This window comes from Furipterus horrens, unplaced genomic scaffold, assembly GCF_987537825.1.
Source record: "Furipterus horrens unplaced genomic scaffold, mFurHor1.1.pri manual_scaffold_4, whole genome shotgun sequence".
Classification (NCBI taxonomy): domain Eukaryota; kingdom Metazoa; phylum Chordata; class Mammalia; order Chiroptera; family Furipteridae; genus Furipterus; species Furipterus horrens.
In genome coordinates this window covers 185,594,516-185,608,639 of record NW_028327174.1, presented here as the reverse complement: position 1 = coordinate 185,608,639, position 14,124 = coordinate 185,594,516, and the positions used below count along the sequence as shown (strand labels likewise).

The 14,124-nt window shown below is 40.0% G+C and overlaps 1 protein-coding gene across 1 annotated transcript in view; it reads left to right on the top strand.

The window, feature by feature from the left end:
* The window catches only part of LPAR1 (lysophosphatidic acid receptor 1), a 106,742-nt gene that overhangs the window by 21,078 nt on the left and 71,540 nt on the right, over positions 1-14,124 (top strand). The window contains exon 2 of the mRNA XM_090274556.1: positions 6,177-6,336. Coding sequence (XP_090130682.1) covers positions 6,292-6,336 — 45 coding nt within the window. The 5' untranslated portion in view covers positions 6,177-6,291. The remainder of the gene's footprint in view (positions 1-6,176; positions 6,337-14,124) is intronic.

Below are 14,124 nucleotides of genomic sequence, written 5' to 3'. Positions count from 1 at the left end.
TCACTTCTCGGTTGCTGTTGAGAAGTCCAAAGATTGATTCTTGACTCCTTGTTTATGAGCTCCTCTGCGCAAACACTTTCTGATAACTTATCAGACTTTAAAAAATCTCTAGTGTAAAAAAAAAAAAAAAAACCCAAACCAAACTAAAACTGAACCTCACCATGGTGTGCTTTATGTGGGTGTATGGAAATCATTGAAGTGGGCGGGTAGGAACCTAGTGGGCCCTTAGATTCAAAAAACTTAGGACCTTCCGAACACTTTAGAAAATGTTTAGAGTTAGTTACTTGATTTCTGCTCCTTTTATTTCCTTTATCCTTTTAGTCTGTAATTACTTTTATTTGGCTATTAGATCTCCTGGACTAGTCCCTTATCTCTCTCACTTTTTTTTTTTTTTTTTTTGCTTTACATTTTCGATTTTTTCTTTGGAACTTTACATTCCAGTCCTTCTACTGAAATTCCAATGATTGATTTTTAAGCATTTTGTTTTTGTTTCAATGGGTCAATGTCTTCTTTTCAATGTTTCGATTTCTGAATCTTTTCATCTGTTTAGATTCTGGAGAGCAGACTCTCCCAGCCTCAGGCCTTAGATGATAGAAGGCTGGCTTCAGATGCTATTTAGCTCCAGCTGGGAGAAGAGATATTAAGAAAGCTAAGCTATAGCTCTGGACCTCCTATAGCTCATTGTTTTATTCTTCCAGGTTTGGGGTTCAGAGGTTTTGTTTTGTCCCCCCCCCCCCCAGACCATAGAGCTCTCTGCAGCAAATTTCAAATCTGAAAAATTTTTTCCTATTGGATTTAAATGTTTCTATATGTGTATAGCACTTTTCTAAAATTTTGAGGTTAAATTTATCCTCTTCAGGTTTTAGTATTGATAGCTTCTTCTTTCCTCCTTTAGTACTTTTTGTTTTTCTGTTTTCGGGATGGAAGCTTTAAAATCTTTGTGGGTGTAGCTCCTTCCTCTACTCCTCTAAGCTCTGGTTTATCTTCTGCTTCACTAATACCATTTTCTGCTTTATTTTTTATTCTGTTTTCTGCCTTATCAACTGCCTTTATTTAAGTATATAATTCAGGTTTTATTTTTTTTATTTTTTGGTTAATGCAGGCTCATTTCTGATCTTATATATATTTTTCTTTTTAAAAATGATTTTTATTTATTTTTAGATAGAGGGGAAAGGAGGGAGAAAGAGAGGAAGAGAAACATTGATGTGAGAGAGAACATCGATTGGTTGCCTCTTGCACTTTCCCCAACTGGGGACCGGCCTGCAATCCAGGCATGTGCCCTGATCAGGAATCAAACCAGAGACCTTTTGCTTTGTGGGACAGTGCCCAACCAACTAGGCCACGTCAACCAGGGTGATCTCATATATTTTTTAAGTTTCCTTGTGTGTAGTACAACTATTTCTTAAATAAATATTTGCTCTGATTCTAGAGTCTTCCCTTCTCTTGAACCACAGTATTTTTCATTTGCCGAGTGGATTTGGATTTTTCTCTGTTGCTTATCCTTAGAGAGGAAAGTCTATACATATTCAGTGTCAGGTATGGTCCTGTGTTCTTTCAAGAGATTGAAATGAGTCACTGTTTGACTCAAGTCCAGGTGAAGAAAAAAGGTTAGGTTTATAGGAGATTAATTTGCAAATTTGAAATCCATCTTCCTGTAAGACCTAGGGAAGGAGCTAGCATCTGCTGCAGAAGTAATCAAAATGAAGTTTGACCCAGGACCAGAGACTTTCTTTTAGATATCTGGTGTGGCACTCAGTAAGATTATTGTCACTTGGCATGGCTTCCCATATTAGAAGCCAACTGGTAGTGCTTTTTTTTTCACCCACGTGTTTTCTTGTGCAGTCACATGGCCACATGTAAATTAGAAGTAAATACAGCCAGAGATTACTTGCTCAGTTGGAGCCAGGAACTCCTTTTAAGGAGTGAGTGTATTTTAAAGGTATTCCAGCTCTCCCTGACTTTGTTCCTTGCGACCTTCATCCTGCTGAACTAGGGGTATCAGTATGACTCTATTGGGGTCTCATTTTCTGATTTTCTGCCCATGCACTCACAGCTTTACATGAAGGCAATGTTGTGCCTTAGTCCTTCTGGTTAATCTGTTGCTATTTCCTATATACAAGAGTGGGCACAAGTAGGTTTACAGTCACGAGTACATGAAAGAGCTTCTTCTTTTATTATGTTTTTCCATACTAACAACTGTACACCTACTTTCACCCACTCCCGTGTTTCTGGAAGTTTAAGCAATAGTTGGGATTCATCTTTGGCTTCTAGGGGTGATTCAGGATATTTCTTATTCTTATTTCTCTAGTGATCTGGCACAGAGGAATGAGCCTATGTTGCTTTCTCGTTTGTAAATTTTATTTTACGTATCCATTTTGCATTGCAGGGAGGGACATTGAAGTAATTCATATCCAGTGACAATAGGGGAATGAATAAATGGGTAAGGAAATAAGTAAGTGACAAAGCTCACCTTTGCAAGTAAGGGGCCTTAGAGGTAGTTTTGTAGTTTTGCAAAGTATGGTGTGGATTGGAAGAGATGCCTAGAATGGAAAGTGGAGACAATTAGAGGAGAGGAGAAGGGGACAACAGGAATGACCCAAGGGTAGCTGGGATTACTGGGGCCAACCTGCACTGCCTTGTGGTTTCCTGTGGCTGGAGCACAGTCTTGGAGCTCAAGCAAAGGAAACGGAGAGCTAGGCCGATGACAGATGGGAAGAACTGCAGGGCAAGTATCCAGGTACTTGGGAGAGTTCAAGAAGGATGCAGTCCTTCAAAAATTCTCTACAGCTCTGTAGTTGACTGCACGGGGCTCTGGGGAAAGCAGGGGACTAGTATGTCAGTGTAAACCAGCTGGCTTAGCCAGAGACCCAACAGCAGTATTACTTAGGATATTGTCTTGCTGTCATTGTGTCTAGTTCTCCCAAGATTTGTTCACTTTTGTAAATATGTTGGGAAGTAAACAGGTTACAGAAATGTAATTTTAAGACTCCTTCCAAGTGAGAGCTGATTTATACCCTTTGAGGGAGTATTGCTTCGTGTTTATACTTTCAGAGTTAAATAGTCATATACCATTGTATAAAGGGCTCCTGTAAACTTCTTACATTATAAAGTTAAACAAAAGCTTCCAAAGTAGACATCTCTCAAATACTTTAGGGAAAAGCAGTTAATATTTTTCCTTATTTTTTTTTTTGTTGAAGAAGTGAAACTAATAATCTGTATTGTCTATTATGTATCTCAAGGATGTGTAACATAAATCAAAACTAGGGCCATGTCACTGACGTTTTCTGTAGATGAGGGCAGCACCGGTGTCTGTTTCAGGGCCTGGGGAGAACACGTACTCTGCAGGACACCTGACTTGCATCCTGCTTTCTTCAGGACTGCCTGCAGTTCATGCTTAGAGACTCCAAGCACCTTATCTTAACTTTTGTTGCCTTGAAGGATTAGTCTATGGGACCCTGGAGTGGGTCCTGGTTCAGACCTCTGCTCCCTCATTTCCTGGCTGTCGTGACTTTGGGTATGTTGTATAACCTTTCCAAGCCTCAGGTTCCCTATGTAAGAAGTGTGTTATTGATGAGCCTCCAAAACTGTCTGTGAAGTGACTGCTCCAGTGCTCGGCATCAGCAGGGTTTCCGATCCCAGTCTCCCACCTCTCCCCCTTTTGCTATCAGCAATGATGCCTTGTGGTATATTTGTCACACTGATTTCTGTATTGCTTTCCTTACTCCCGGCGAGGGGCCCAGGATTCACACTTTGGGCAACTCTGTGTACTCTGAATACAGGGTGGGGCAAAAGTAGGTTTACAGTTGTGAGTACGCACAGCAGAGTTTTTTCTTGTATTATTATTTATTAATTAATGCATCATTTTCTGTACGAATAACTATAAACCTACTTTTGCCCCACCCTGTATTGGAAATTTACTAAGGTTATACTGCTTAATGCCTTAGCTTGGCAGCAGAAATGATATGAGATCCGGGCACACAGTGCGAGTCTTTAAGAGGAGGATCCCACTTCCCTGCTTCTTGTGTTTTGGGGTGTCATGCTATTTATATATTCATCTGTGTACCCTACATATGATGGAGCAAGGTAACATGAATTATAAATACATGAGAATGAAAAAGGAAAATAAAGAAGTAGGGGTGGGAACAAAACGATGCCAGGAACCAGTTCAGTACAGTTCCACATCCCAGCAGCCATCATGAAGGAAGAAAGACATCCAATACACACGTCCCGACCATTCTCCTGGGCTGTTCATTTAAATCCACCGTGTGAAGGCCTAGATGCTGTGGCTCAGTGGATTGAGCGTCGGCCTGCGAGCCAAGTGTCGCTAGTTCGATTCCCAGTCAGGGCACATGACTAGGTTGCACGTCAGGTCCCCAGTTGGGGGTGTGAGTGAGAGGCAACCACACAGTGATGTTTCTCTCCCTCTCTTTCTCCTTCCCCCTCTCTCTAAAATAAATAAATAAATAAACAAATAAATAAATAAAATTGTTTAAAAAAGAATTTCACCGTGTGATAAACAACAGGTTTCCCCCAGCCTGTGAACTGTATCTAAGGAGAACATCAATATTGTCTCAGGGCACATATGGAATTTTGTGTTGATGGTTATACCAGAACAGCTTGACAGCTTTACTTCTTATTTCTTAATAAAAATAGTTATTCTAGCAGAGGGGAGCAAACAGGAAGGTGCCACAGTTCTAAACATTTAAAACCTAAAGCGATTGAAACTACAGTGGGAAGGGTAATACATAAAGATGGGTTACAAATCAAAATTTAAAGTTCATAGAAGTTGCTGCCTAACCTAGATTATTTATTAGGAAAATGTTCTTCTGAGGTTCTGTGACTTGCTCAGCATCATCCAGCTAATATAGAGTCGTGCCAGTGGATTTGGGGCCAAAAGACTTGGGTTAAGTATCCAACTTCCTGTTATACTGCTCAGACTTGCATCTTGTGATCCTAGTTCATTATTATTAAAAGTATCATTTCCTAATAGTTTAAAAGTGTTCAGATATCATCTTGCATGCTGGTGCAATTAGAAAGTGTATTTACAGACAAAACCATCCTGAAGGCAGGGGCTGGGTGAGTTTTATTCATTAGACCCTTAATTCCCTGTAAATGCTCAACAAATATCTTCTGAATAAAAGGCTATTATTAGGTGGTATGAAAACAACCTAAAAATGTTTTTTTTTCTTAAAAGAGAAGAATTTTTAAAAATTCTTTATAGTAAAGTGCAATTTTAATCAGTTAAAAATTAATAGCATATTTGTGTACAATTCAATAATGTTTATTACACTTAATTTGTGAAATAAATGTTCTCTTCTAGACTAAACTGCAACATGAAAACAATGACATTAATCTTTTGACAGAATTTGGGCAATGCTTTACTGCAGAGAATTGAACATAATAATGAAAGATTTAGTTAGTTAGACTTTGTGTTTATCTAGCATCCTCTCTTTTGGGGATGTCAAAGGATTTTTAAAATGTGCTTTTAAACCTCACACAGGTCTGGTTACAAAGCCCCCACCACCCGCCTGAGTCCCTGACTTGTTCCTGTGACTGAGTCTTGTAACTTTGGGGTGCCTTTCCTTTCTTTAACTTTGGAAGTGGTAACTAAGTTCCCCAAAGAAATGTAACCATGGAACAGTTCACATTCTTATGTTACTACAGGACTGGGAATGGTTGTTGCTCTGGTGCCTGTTCTGTCATTAATGAAATGTATGACTTTCATCCCTTCCCTTCTCCAGCCCTCAGTTTTTGCATCTGCCAATGCACAGGGATGATCTCTAAGACACCTGATGGTATTATTCTCTTTGCCCCTTTGTATATAAACTCTCAACACTCAATTGTAGCTCACTCAGTTTCCTTATTGTTTAAAGACAGGATGGCTTCTCACCCAGGCCCATTCTCTCCATCTTCACAAGTCCTTTTCCAAAACACCTAGCTGCCCTGCAGAGTTGAATTCAAACTTATGAAAATACATCATCTTAACTTGTTTTGGACACATGGCACAAAAATCTTGACGTTGAGACATTAGGTGTTTTCTTGGGTTCCTCTTTCCATTAAAGCTAGTAGCTGGCTAGTATCAGGGATTTTTGCTTCTTCTGGCACATGGCACTTCACTCCCATGTGGCAGTCCTCTTAGGCTAAATGTGCGTTTTCCTGTTTTTTTTTCTTTCCAGGGACACAGCTTCTCCTAGCATGACTGCGATCTGATCAGCAAGCGCGAGAGTTCGACTCCTGTGTCTGGCGCCGTAGTGCTGGGGCCCGGAGACTGCCCACAACCACAGAGCCGCCATGGCCGCTGCCTCTACCGCCACCCCTGTGATTTCACAGCCCCAGGTAAGGACTCAAACCAGCACAGGTTTGAGCGGATCATAGTTTTGTTGAATACTTAACTCGAGCTTCAGAAAGTGTGTTTGACTGTAAGGATCATATATATCATAATTATCATTTGGTGGGTGTTTGGATAATAGTGCTTTTGTAAGCGAGGTGCTATTTTATTCAAGAAGCAGCTGGAACAATGAGCAAGTGATGTCTGTGAACTGGTCTCTGTTTGTAGGGGCTTTGGTCTTCAGTGCTTGGGGTGTCTGGCTGTTACTGTAGGCATCAGATTCCACATCAAGACAGTCAGAAGTGAATCCTGCTGCTTTTCCTCTTGGCTTTTTTTAGGGTTTAATGAAATATCTCAGAACAGATGTGATCTCACAGGTTTTCTCACTGCTGTCTCATTGCACTTCTCCTGTAATTATTACTATTATTTTGCCTTGGCCTAGTCAAATAACTGGGAAAAGAAAATGCGGTTCTAGCAACTTCTGAACAGCAGTAATATGAGTTATTTTTTCTGTGCAGGGAAGAACAGTAATGTGGCAGGAGCACTGTCTTTGTCCAGCTTACTTTATAATCTGCTCTGTTCAAGCACTAACTGGACTCTCAGTTTCAGCAGGCAGAGCAGCTCAATGGGCACTGCTTTCACCCCTGCCTGGCATGTCTTACCACTCCCACCCCACTGTCCAGAGTCTAAAATGCCTATGATCCTCCAGGACTTTGTTCCTATATCCCTTGCCCCTGATCTGGGTTGGGAATCCCTTTGAAGTCATTAGGCCTGAATTCAATCCCAATATTGCTGGTTAAGGAGCCTGAGTCACGCTAACCTCGCTCAGCTTCAATTTCTTCTCCTGTGATCACACGGCACAGGATGTTTCTATGAATCACAGGATGGTTCTATGGATTAAATGACAGAATATATGCAAAATTCATAGTAGGCGCTCAACAAGTATAGTTTCTGGCTTCCTCTCCCTTTATCTTCTCCTTCTAGAGAGTGACCTCCCATTTCAACCATGATAGTTCTTTTGTAGGCCAAGGTTAGAGAAAAAGGCTTACCTTTGAGAAAGCGCCATATTGGTTGAAATTTGTATTTTGATGATATAGAAAGTTATTCCACACATATTTCTTCTGTATTATTTTACAAGCTACTACATTCTGTATGTACTTCAAAGAGGGGTGTTAGCATGTATAAGGGAGGGAAAAAAAGAAGGAGCAAGAGAAAGAAGCATTTTTACATTATTTATTATGCTTTTTAAAAATCCTCTAAGAGACCTTGGAATTCTACCTTATAGATAAATTCCTTGCTGTTCTTTAACATTTTAAAGCTTTTAGTGTTACTTTCCAGGGTGTTTCGTGTTACCTCTATTACGCGTATTTCTCTTTCTGGTAAAGGGATCACTGTCTATGCAACACTTCATTTACTTTGGGTGTTTGGTTTCTATTCCCCTCAGCGGCGTTTTTGGTGCCTGAGTGACTTGGTGAATGGGTAAAAAGATTTAGTGCCTGTTGCTCGAGGTGACCATTTCAAAGTGCACTGCAGCTGTTCCCATGCAAAGACTATTCTTAGCCCTTTGTGAAGTTAGGCCCTCGTCAGGTTTTCTGGTCAAGACTTTCAGCAGCCCAGTCTTGCTGCTGTCATTTGTCAGCATGTCCAACAACATCATCTACACACCTTCCCTTTCGCACAAGCTCCTTATTAGCTGGTGAGTAATATATTTTTAAGTGACTCAGTTAATTAAAATGTTTAATACCACCCAAGGTAGAAAGAGGTCATGTTTCATATAAACACTTGGGGAAAGGTGTATTCTTGTAAATTCTCTGTGGGAAAATAAATTACTATGGTCACTGTGGAGGATAATTTGACAGTATGTATTAAAAGTATATACCTTTGCACATACCCTATTCCCATCTTGGTATCTACATGAGAAAAACACATGTGAGCCCAAGGAGCTGTGCACTAAGAGGTTCATTGAAGCCTTAGTTGAAGGCCAAGAAATAAAAAGACTTTCTGAATATACAGTAGTGGAAAGGCTTAATAAATATAGGCATATTGACATGATTTAAATACCATGCAGCAGTTAAAAAATGATGAACATACAGGGAGGGCAAAAGTAGGCTTCCAATTGTGAATATGCAAAACACAGAGTTTATTCTTGTATTATGATTTATTGTATTGTTTTTCATATGAACAACTGTAAACCTACCTTTGCCCTACTCTTGTATATCTCAACACAGCTATATCTCCCTAAGATATCTGCAGGAGGGAAAAGAAAGCAAGATGCAGAATAATACTTATAGAAACATATCATTTACACTGTAAACTAAGACCATATGTTTTTAGGAATAAACATACTACATTCATGTAAATGTGTAGTGAGAGGTCTAGAACACACAGTGTCAGAGGGGATGATATTACCCCTAAGAGGGCAAACATTGGATCTTGGGAGATGGAAAATCCCTCCGAGGCTTAACCCGACCTGAAGAAATCATATTCTTTTGTATTTAATTTCTCTCCTAGGGAGAATTTAAATTTAATTAAAACCTTCTCCTTAGAGTCACCCATGGGGAAAGAAGTCAAGAAATGCCGGTCCAGAAGTTCTGCACCGCCTGGGTTCAGACCCTGGCTCCAGCATTTATTAATGGGGCACATAGTCGTGGGGGATGGGGGCGCTCTCAATGCCTCCATTTCCTCATTTGAAAAATGAGCACAATAATAATAAAGCCAACTTCATGGGGTGGTTGAAAGGATGAAATTAGATAATATGTCTAAAACTTAGAGAAGTATCTGTTATATATTCTCAATACATCTAAGCATTATTATTTATCAGGCATTGTGGCAGACCTGGGGGGTACGAGAATAAATAAGAAAAACAAGGCTTTTGCCCTGTCAGAGTTTGGAAATGCAGTGGGAGATAGATAAGGAAACCAAAAATTACAATGCTGTGTTACAAATGCTGGGATACAGGAAGTCTAGGTGCTTCGGGAGTAAAGTGGAGAACCCAGGAAAGACTTGCAGAAACAGGGAAGGCCTCTTGAAGGAACACCACCGGGGTGGATGCTTATGCACAGGGATGACTGATTCTGGCAAGGAAGAGGAAATAGCGTGTGTGAATGTCAAATGTCCCAAGGTAAGAAAGGGCACAGCATTCACATGTTAGTTCAGGATCGTTGCAGTATAGTGAGGCAAGAAATTGTAAGTGATGTGTAAGCTCTGCCAGCTCACAAATCTGGTTAAGTTTTCAGGAATTTAGTGAGCCCATTGACTTCATGCTTGCAGCTTGAAATCAGCCAGGGTGGAGTAGTCACATCATGGAAATTGGCAAACACAGTCCTTCACTTCTAAGACCCCAATGTTATGTGTTTATCAGGATACTTCTTGTCATAGAGGAGGTAGATGGGTTAGGTTACAAGGCTGGAGAAGATTTTGCAGGGCCTTGCAAGCCACGTGAAGTAATTTAACATTAATCTTGAAGAAACATGCGTAGCTTTTAAGTCTTAGACCTGGGTTCAAACCCTGACTTTTGACAATTAAAAAAAATATTTTTTATCCCCACCTGAGCACATTTTTTCATTGCTTCTTAGAGAGAGAGCGAGAGAGAGAGAGACAGACAGACATCAATGTGATGGATTGAGAAAGAAATATTGATTGGTTGCCTCTCACCTGCACCATAACTGGGGATCAAACCCACAACCTGGGTATGTGCTCTGACCAGGAATTGAACCCACCACTTGTCAATCTACGGGATGACACTCCAACCAACTGAGCCACACTGGCCAGGGTGACTTTCGACAATTTTATTGAAAAAGTTCATTAATTAATCTCAACCAGGCTAGTGAGCCCCATTTTTCTTACCACATGTGGGGAACAGTAGTTGCCTCTGATAGCTGAGGGAGCTCAAGCCCACCTGGCAGGAGTCAGCTACAAGCTGGGGTATTAGGTCACAGGGAGAGGCAGCTTACTCTTCTGGAGAGTTGTGGGCCATTGGGTCGCTTGTTTCCCAGGATCTTCTGGTCGATGATGGGCTCCTGATTATATGTCAACTCTTACATGTAATTTGTGCAGCGAAGTTTTAGTCCAAGACTGACTTGTCCTTGTCCCCAAGCCTGTATTGATGTTTTCTCTCCTATTATCAAGTTTTCCCCAGGTTCAGCAAAGGTAAAAGTAATTGAAATACAGCATCTCCTTAGGCAAGGCAAAACAAGCAGTTCACTCAATCAGCTCTGCCTGGTTATTGTCTGGCACATCAGCTTGCATTCTTTTAGAGTGAATTCTAAAGATAAGCCCACAGTCAAGGGAGAAAGGCCTGACGATTCTTTTCTGGGGCAAAAATTCTTTGGGAAGGCAAAAACAACAATTTAAGAAAAAAGCACTCTTGGTTTTGTTTGTTACTCTATTCATCTGGTAACAAAGAGCGTTTTTCTTATCAAGGCTGCCTAATACTAGATATAAACTAATTAATATGAACAAATAGCTTGTGATTGTTTCAAACAATAATAGGGAAGAAAGCTTTCATTGTCACTCCTGCTGGGACTGCTATTTAGTTAGTGAAAGATCCGGCTTGTGCTTTGAAGTGGGGCAAGTTTGTATTCCCTGCTTTACTCCTGCCTAGACTTTCAGATGGATTTTTGTTTTCTCATGCCCAGGGAGCACCTTGTTCTTATGAAGCAGGATGAATAGTGAGGCGAAACTGGACTAGCAGCAGCAGGAAGGTTGTGTTTGTAGCTGATTTATAGTTCTGCTAGTCCAGACACTGATAAGGAGCTTCCTCGCCCAGAGGAAGCTCCAGGGATGTTAGCGACAGAAACACACTCATTCGGTTCAATTAACGTGTTCCTACCCTGTGGATGGGGTGGGGGTGGAGGTGGGAGAGGACACCCAAAACTTGCCACTCTTAATGACTGTTTTCTGTTTCTAGAACTGTGTTTAGAATTACTTTAATTGTGGTTCATCTAATGGTGGGTAGAATATGGATTAAAAGTTTTATTTTTCTTTTGAATGAAAAGGTCAATAGTTCAGCACATGAATGGAGGGGTTGGCCTCCCTCAAACCCAGGACTGGTATTAGAGACCAACATCATTGTTTGAAAACTTCAAAGGTATTCAGATCCCAAACCTGTGATTCCAGTTAGGAAGGATTCTTTCCTATCAGTATTTTTTTACAAGGTAGTTCATTCTTTCTGTCATTTTGTTAAGTGGCTATCTTGGTTTTAATGGAAGGAAACAAAGACATTTTGATTTCTCCAAGTTCCTACAAGATTCCATGTAACTTTCATTAAAGACATGAATTTGAGTAGATTTTCAATGTTTTAAACAACAGATTTGTTCCTCCAGTTCTTACCCAGTGTGCTGATATAACACAATTAAGTTTTATATTTATTGTCTGTTAGAAAACAAGTGTTTTGAACATCATTACCAATAGGTCATCCTAATAAAATTTATCGTATTTCCAAAGTCTATGTTTTAGAAAATTTTACTCTGATATTAGAAAGTAGACACTTGTAGATTAAAGCAATTGAATTCCATATTAAATGGGTTGTGTTTTTTGGGACTGAAAGACCCCCCCCCCCAAAGAACTTGGTATTATAACAGCTTTCAAACATTCACAAAGATAAAAAGAATAATATAATGAAGCCCAATATAGCCATTATCTAGATTCAACAATTATTAACATTTTGCCATATTTAATTTGTTTTCTCCCATTTGGGGGGGATGAAATATTTTAAAGCAAATCTTTGACATTGTGTGATCTTATCTCAACCTTTATACATCAATCTCTAAAAAATAATTTACTTATATAACCATTACAGTACCATTATTACACTTAAAAAAATTTTAAATTCTCTAATATCATTTTATACTCATATTCAGTTTTCCCCAATTGATTTTCTAAAAAGTGTTTTTGTAGTCGGTATGTTGTGCTATCCTTTAAAAACATTGATTAGATTGGTTTACTCTTCTGCTTAAAATTGTTTCATGATTTTTTAAAGGTTTAAATAGTGTTTTGCTCTTTATTCTCTACGTGAGGAGGTAGATTGAAATATTAGCCAGAATATTTCACCATTGAAGAATTCACAAATAAGACCTACACTGAAGGCTGCGAAGTCAGGGAATGGTTGCAGCTGCCACATAAACAGTCTCTAAAGTTAGGGGTCACAGATACCTTGATAGTGCTGTCTTTTAAATTAAAGTGTGAGCAGTTAATTGCAGTCTGAAGTATGTTTCGAGGACCACACAATGAAGACAGAATGGCCTGGCCTCACTTAACATGAAATTGAGGAAAGAGAATGCACAGGCTCAGATCCAGTGTCCTTGTGTTCAAATCTAGGCCCAAATCTCATAGCTAGGGGATTTTCAATACAGGTATCTCCTTTAGCTTTATTTTTTAACTCTCTAGAATTCAAATAATAATCACCATGCTCACAGGTTTAAATGGCAAAATATCTGTTAAGTGCTCTGTACAGTATCAGCCCCTTAATAGATACCTGACGTATGTTCGTTCGTTCCTTTTCTCCCGTAATTATTACCAGAGTTCTTTACAGGGAGAGAGTAGTTACCTCTACACACGGCCTGTGTGTATGATGGGCTTATGTACTATGCCAAAAGATCCATCAAAGGAAAGCCAAGTTAGATAAACACTCCACAGAAAAATCCAACATATTGCCAGGAATAAATGCATGTGGAGATAAACATTGAAATTTCTGACTTACTCCATCTTGAACCATGTTTCCATTAGCAGTTGAATTTGTTCTCATATTGCAATATAAATTCATCTATGCCCTCTTTTGTGTTTATACATTCAGATAAAGTTTGCGAGGATATCGTGTTTCAGAATCTGAGGGCACATTTTGAGTTTTCTATTCAAAAACAAAATTGTACCGGGACACCTAGGGTCAGCCACAAATGAGACCTTTCACGTTTGTTTCTTTTCCTTTCTAATTGGCTAGTCTTTAATGATTAATGGAGCTACCTGGTTATCCTTCTAAGGAGGGTGGCCTTCTCCCTGTTCCTGCCCATCACGGTGCTGTTTGCCTGTTTTCCTTTCCCCACTTCTATCTTCTCCCGCTATTTTTCTTTGAACTTCTGTTGCAGCTCTTCTGTGGATAAACACTAAGGTGGGACAATGCCCTGCTGTTCTTACCAGCTGAGGAAATCATAATAATAGGGCCCAGGGGGTTGATACCTTTTAAGAACTGTACCTTGCTATAAGAAGACTGTTTGCTCTGTCATGATACTGCCATTTGGTAATTGCCTAGAATCACTTAAAGAGCTGCCCTTACATTACACTTATCCCACGCCATAAATGATTGTCCTAGGCAGGCTCAGGCTGGGATAGAAGGAATAGTGGTTGATACCTGCTCTTTAGCATCAGACAACATGTTTAAGAAAGGGCCATGGAGCAGGTTAGTTCTTGAAAGGCTGAGTGGGCAATTAAGCAACTTTCAAAGATCCAGACAATGTTTGGGAGCAAGGATGTCAGTCCTGCAGGAATAGGGATAAGGTATGGCTGTTGGTAAACTAGATAGCTGCCTGATTTCAAAATATTTGCCCTTAGGTGAGTCTCTATCAGCCAGTTTAGGGAGGTTTTAGAGCCTTAGTTAGGGCCCCGAAGGAAGAGACATGCATCTGGCTTTGGGATTGGGCCATCTCTGAGGGATTTGCATGTCTAGAACTCTGTTTAGCATTATTCACTTAATTGTGGTTGATCAGGTTACTGAACACACCTGGCAAAAACAGTGGAGGAGAGGACCCCAGAAGAATCCCCGCCCTACAGCCTGTGTTCAGGGCTTACTCCGACCTGCTCTA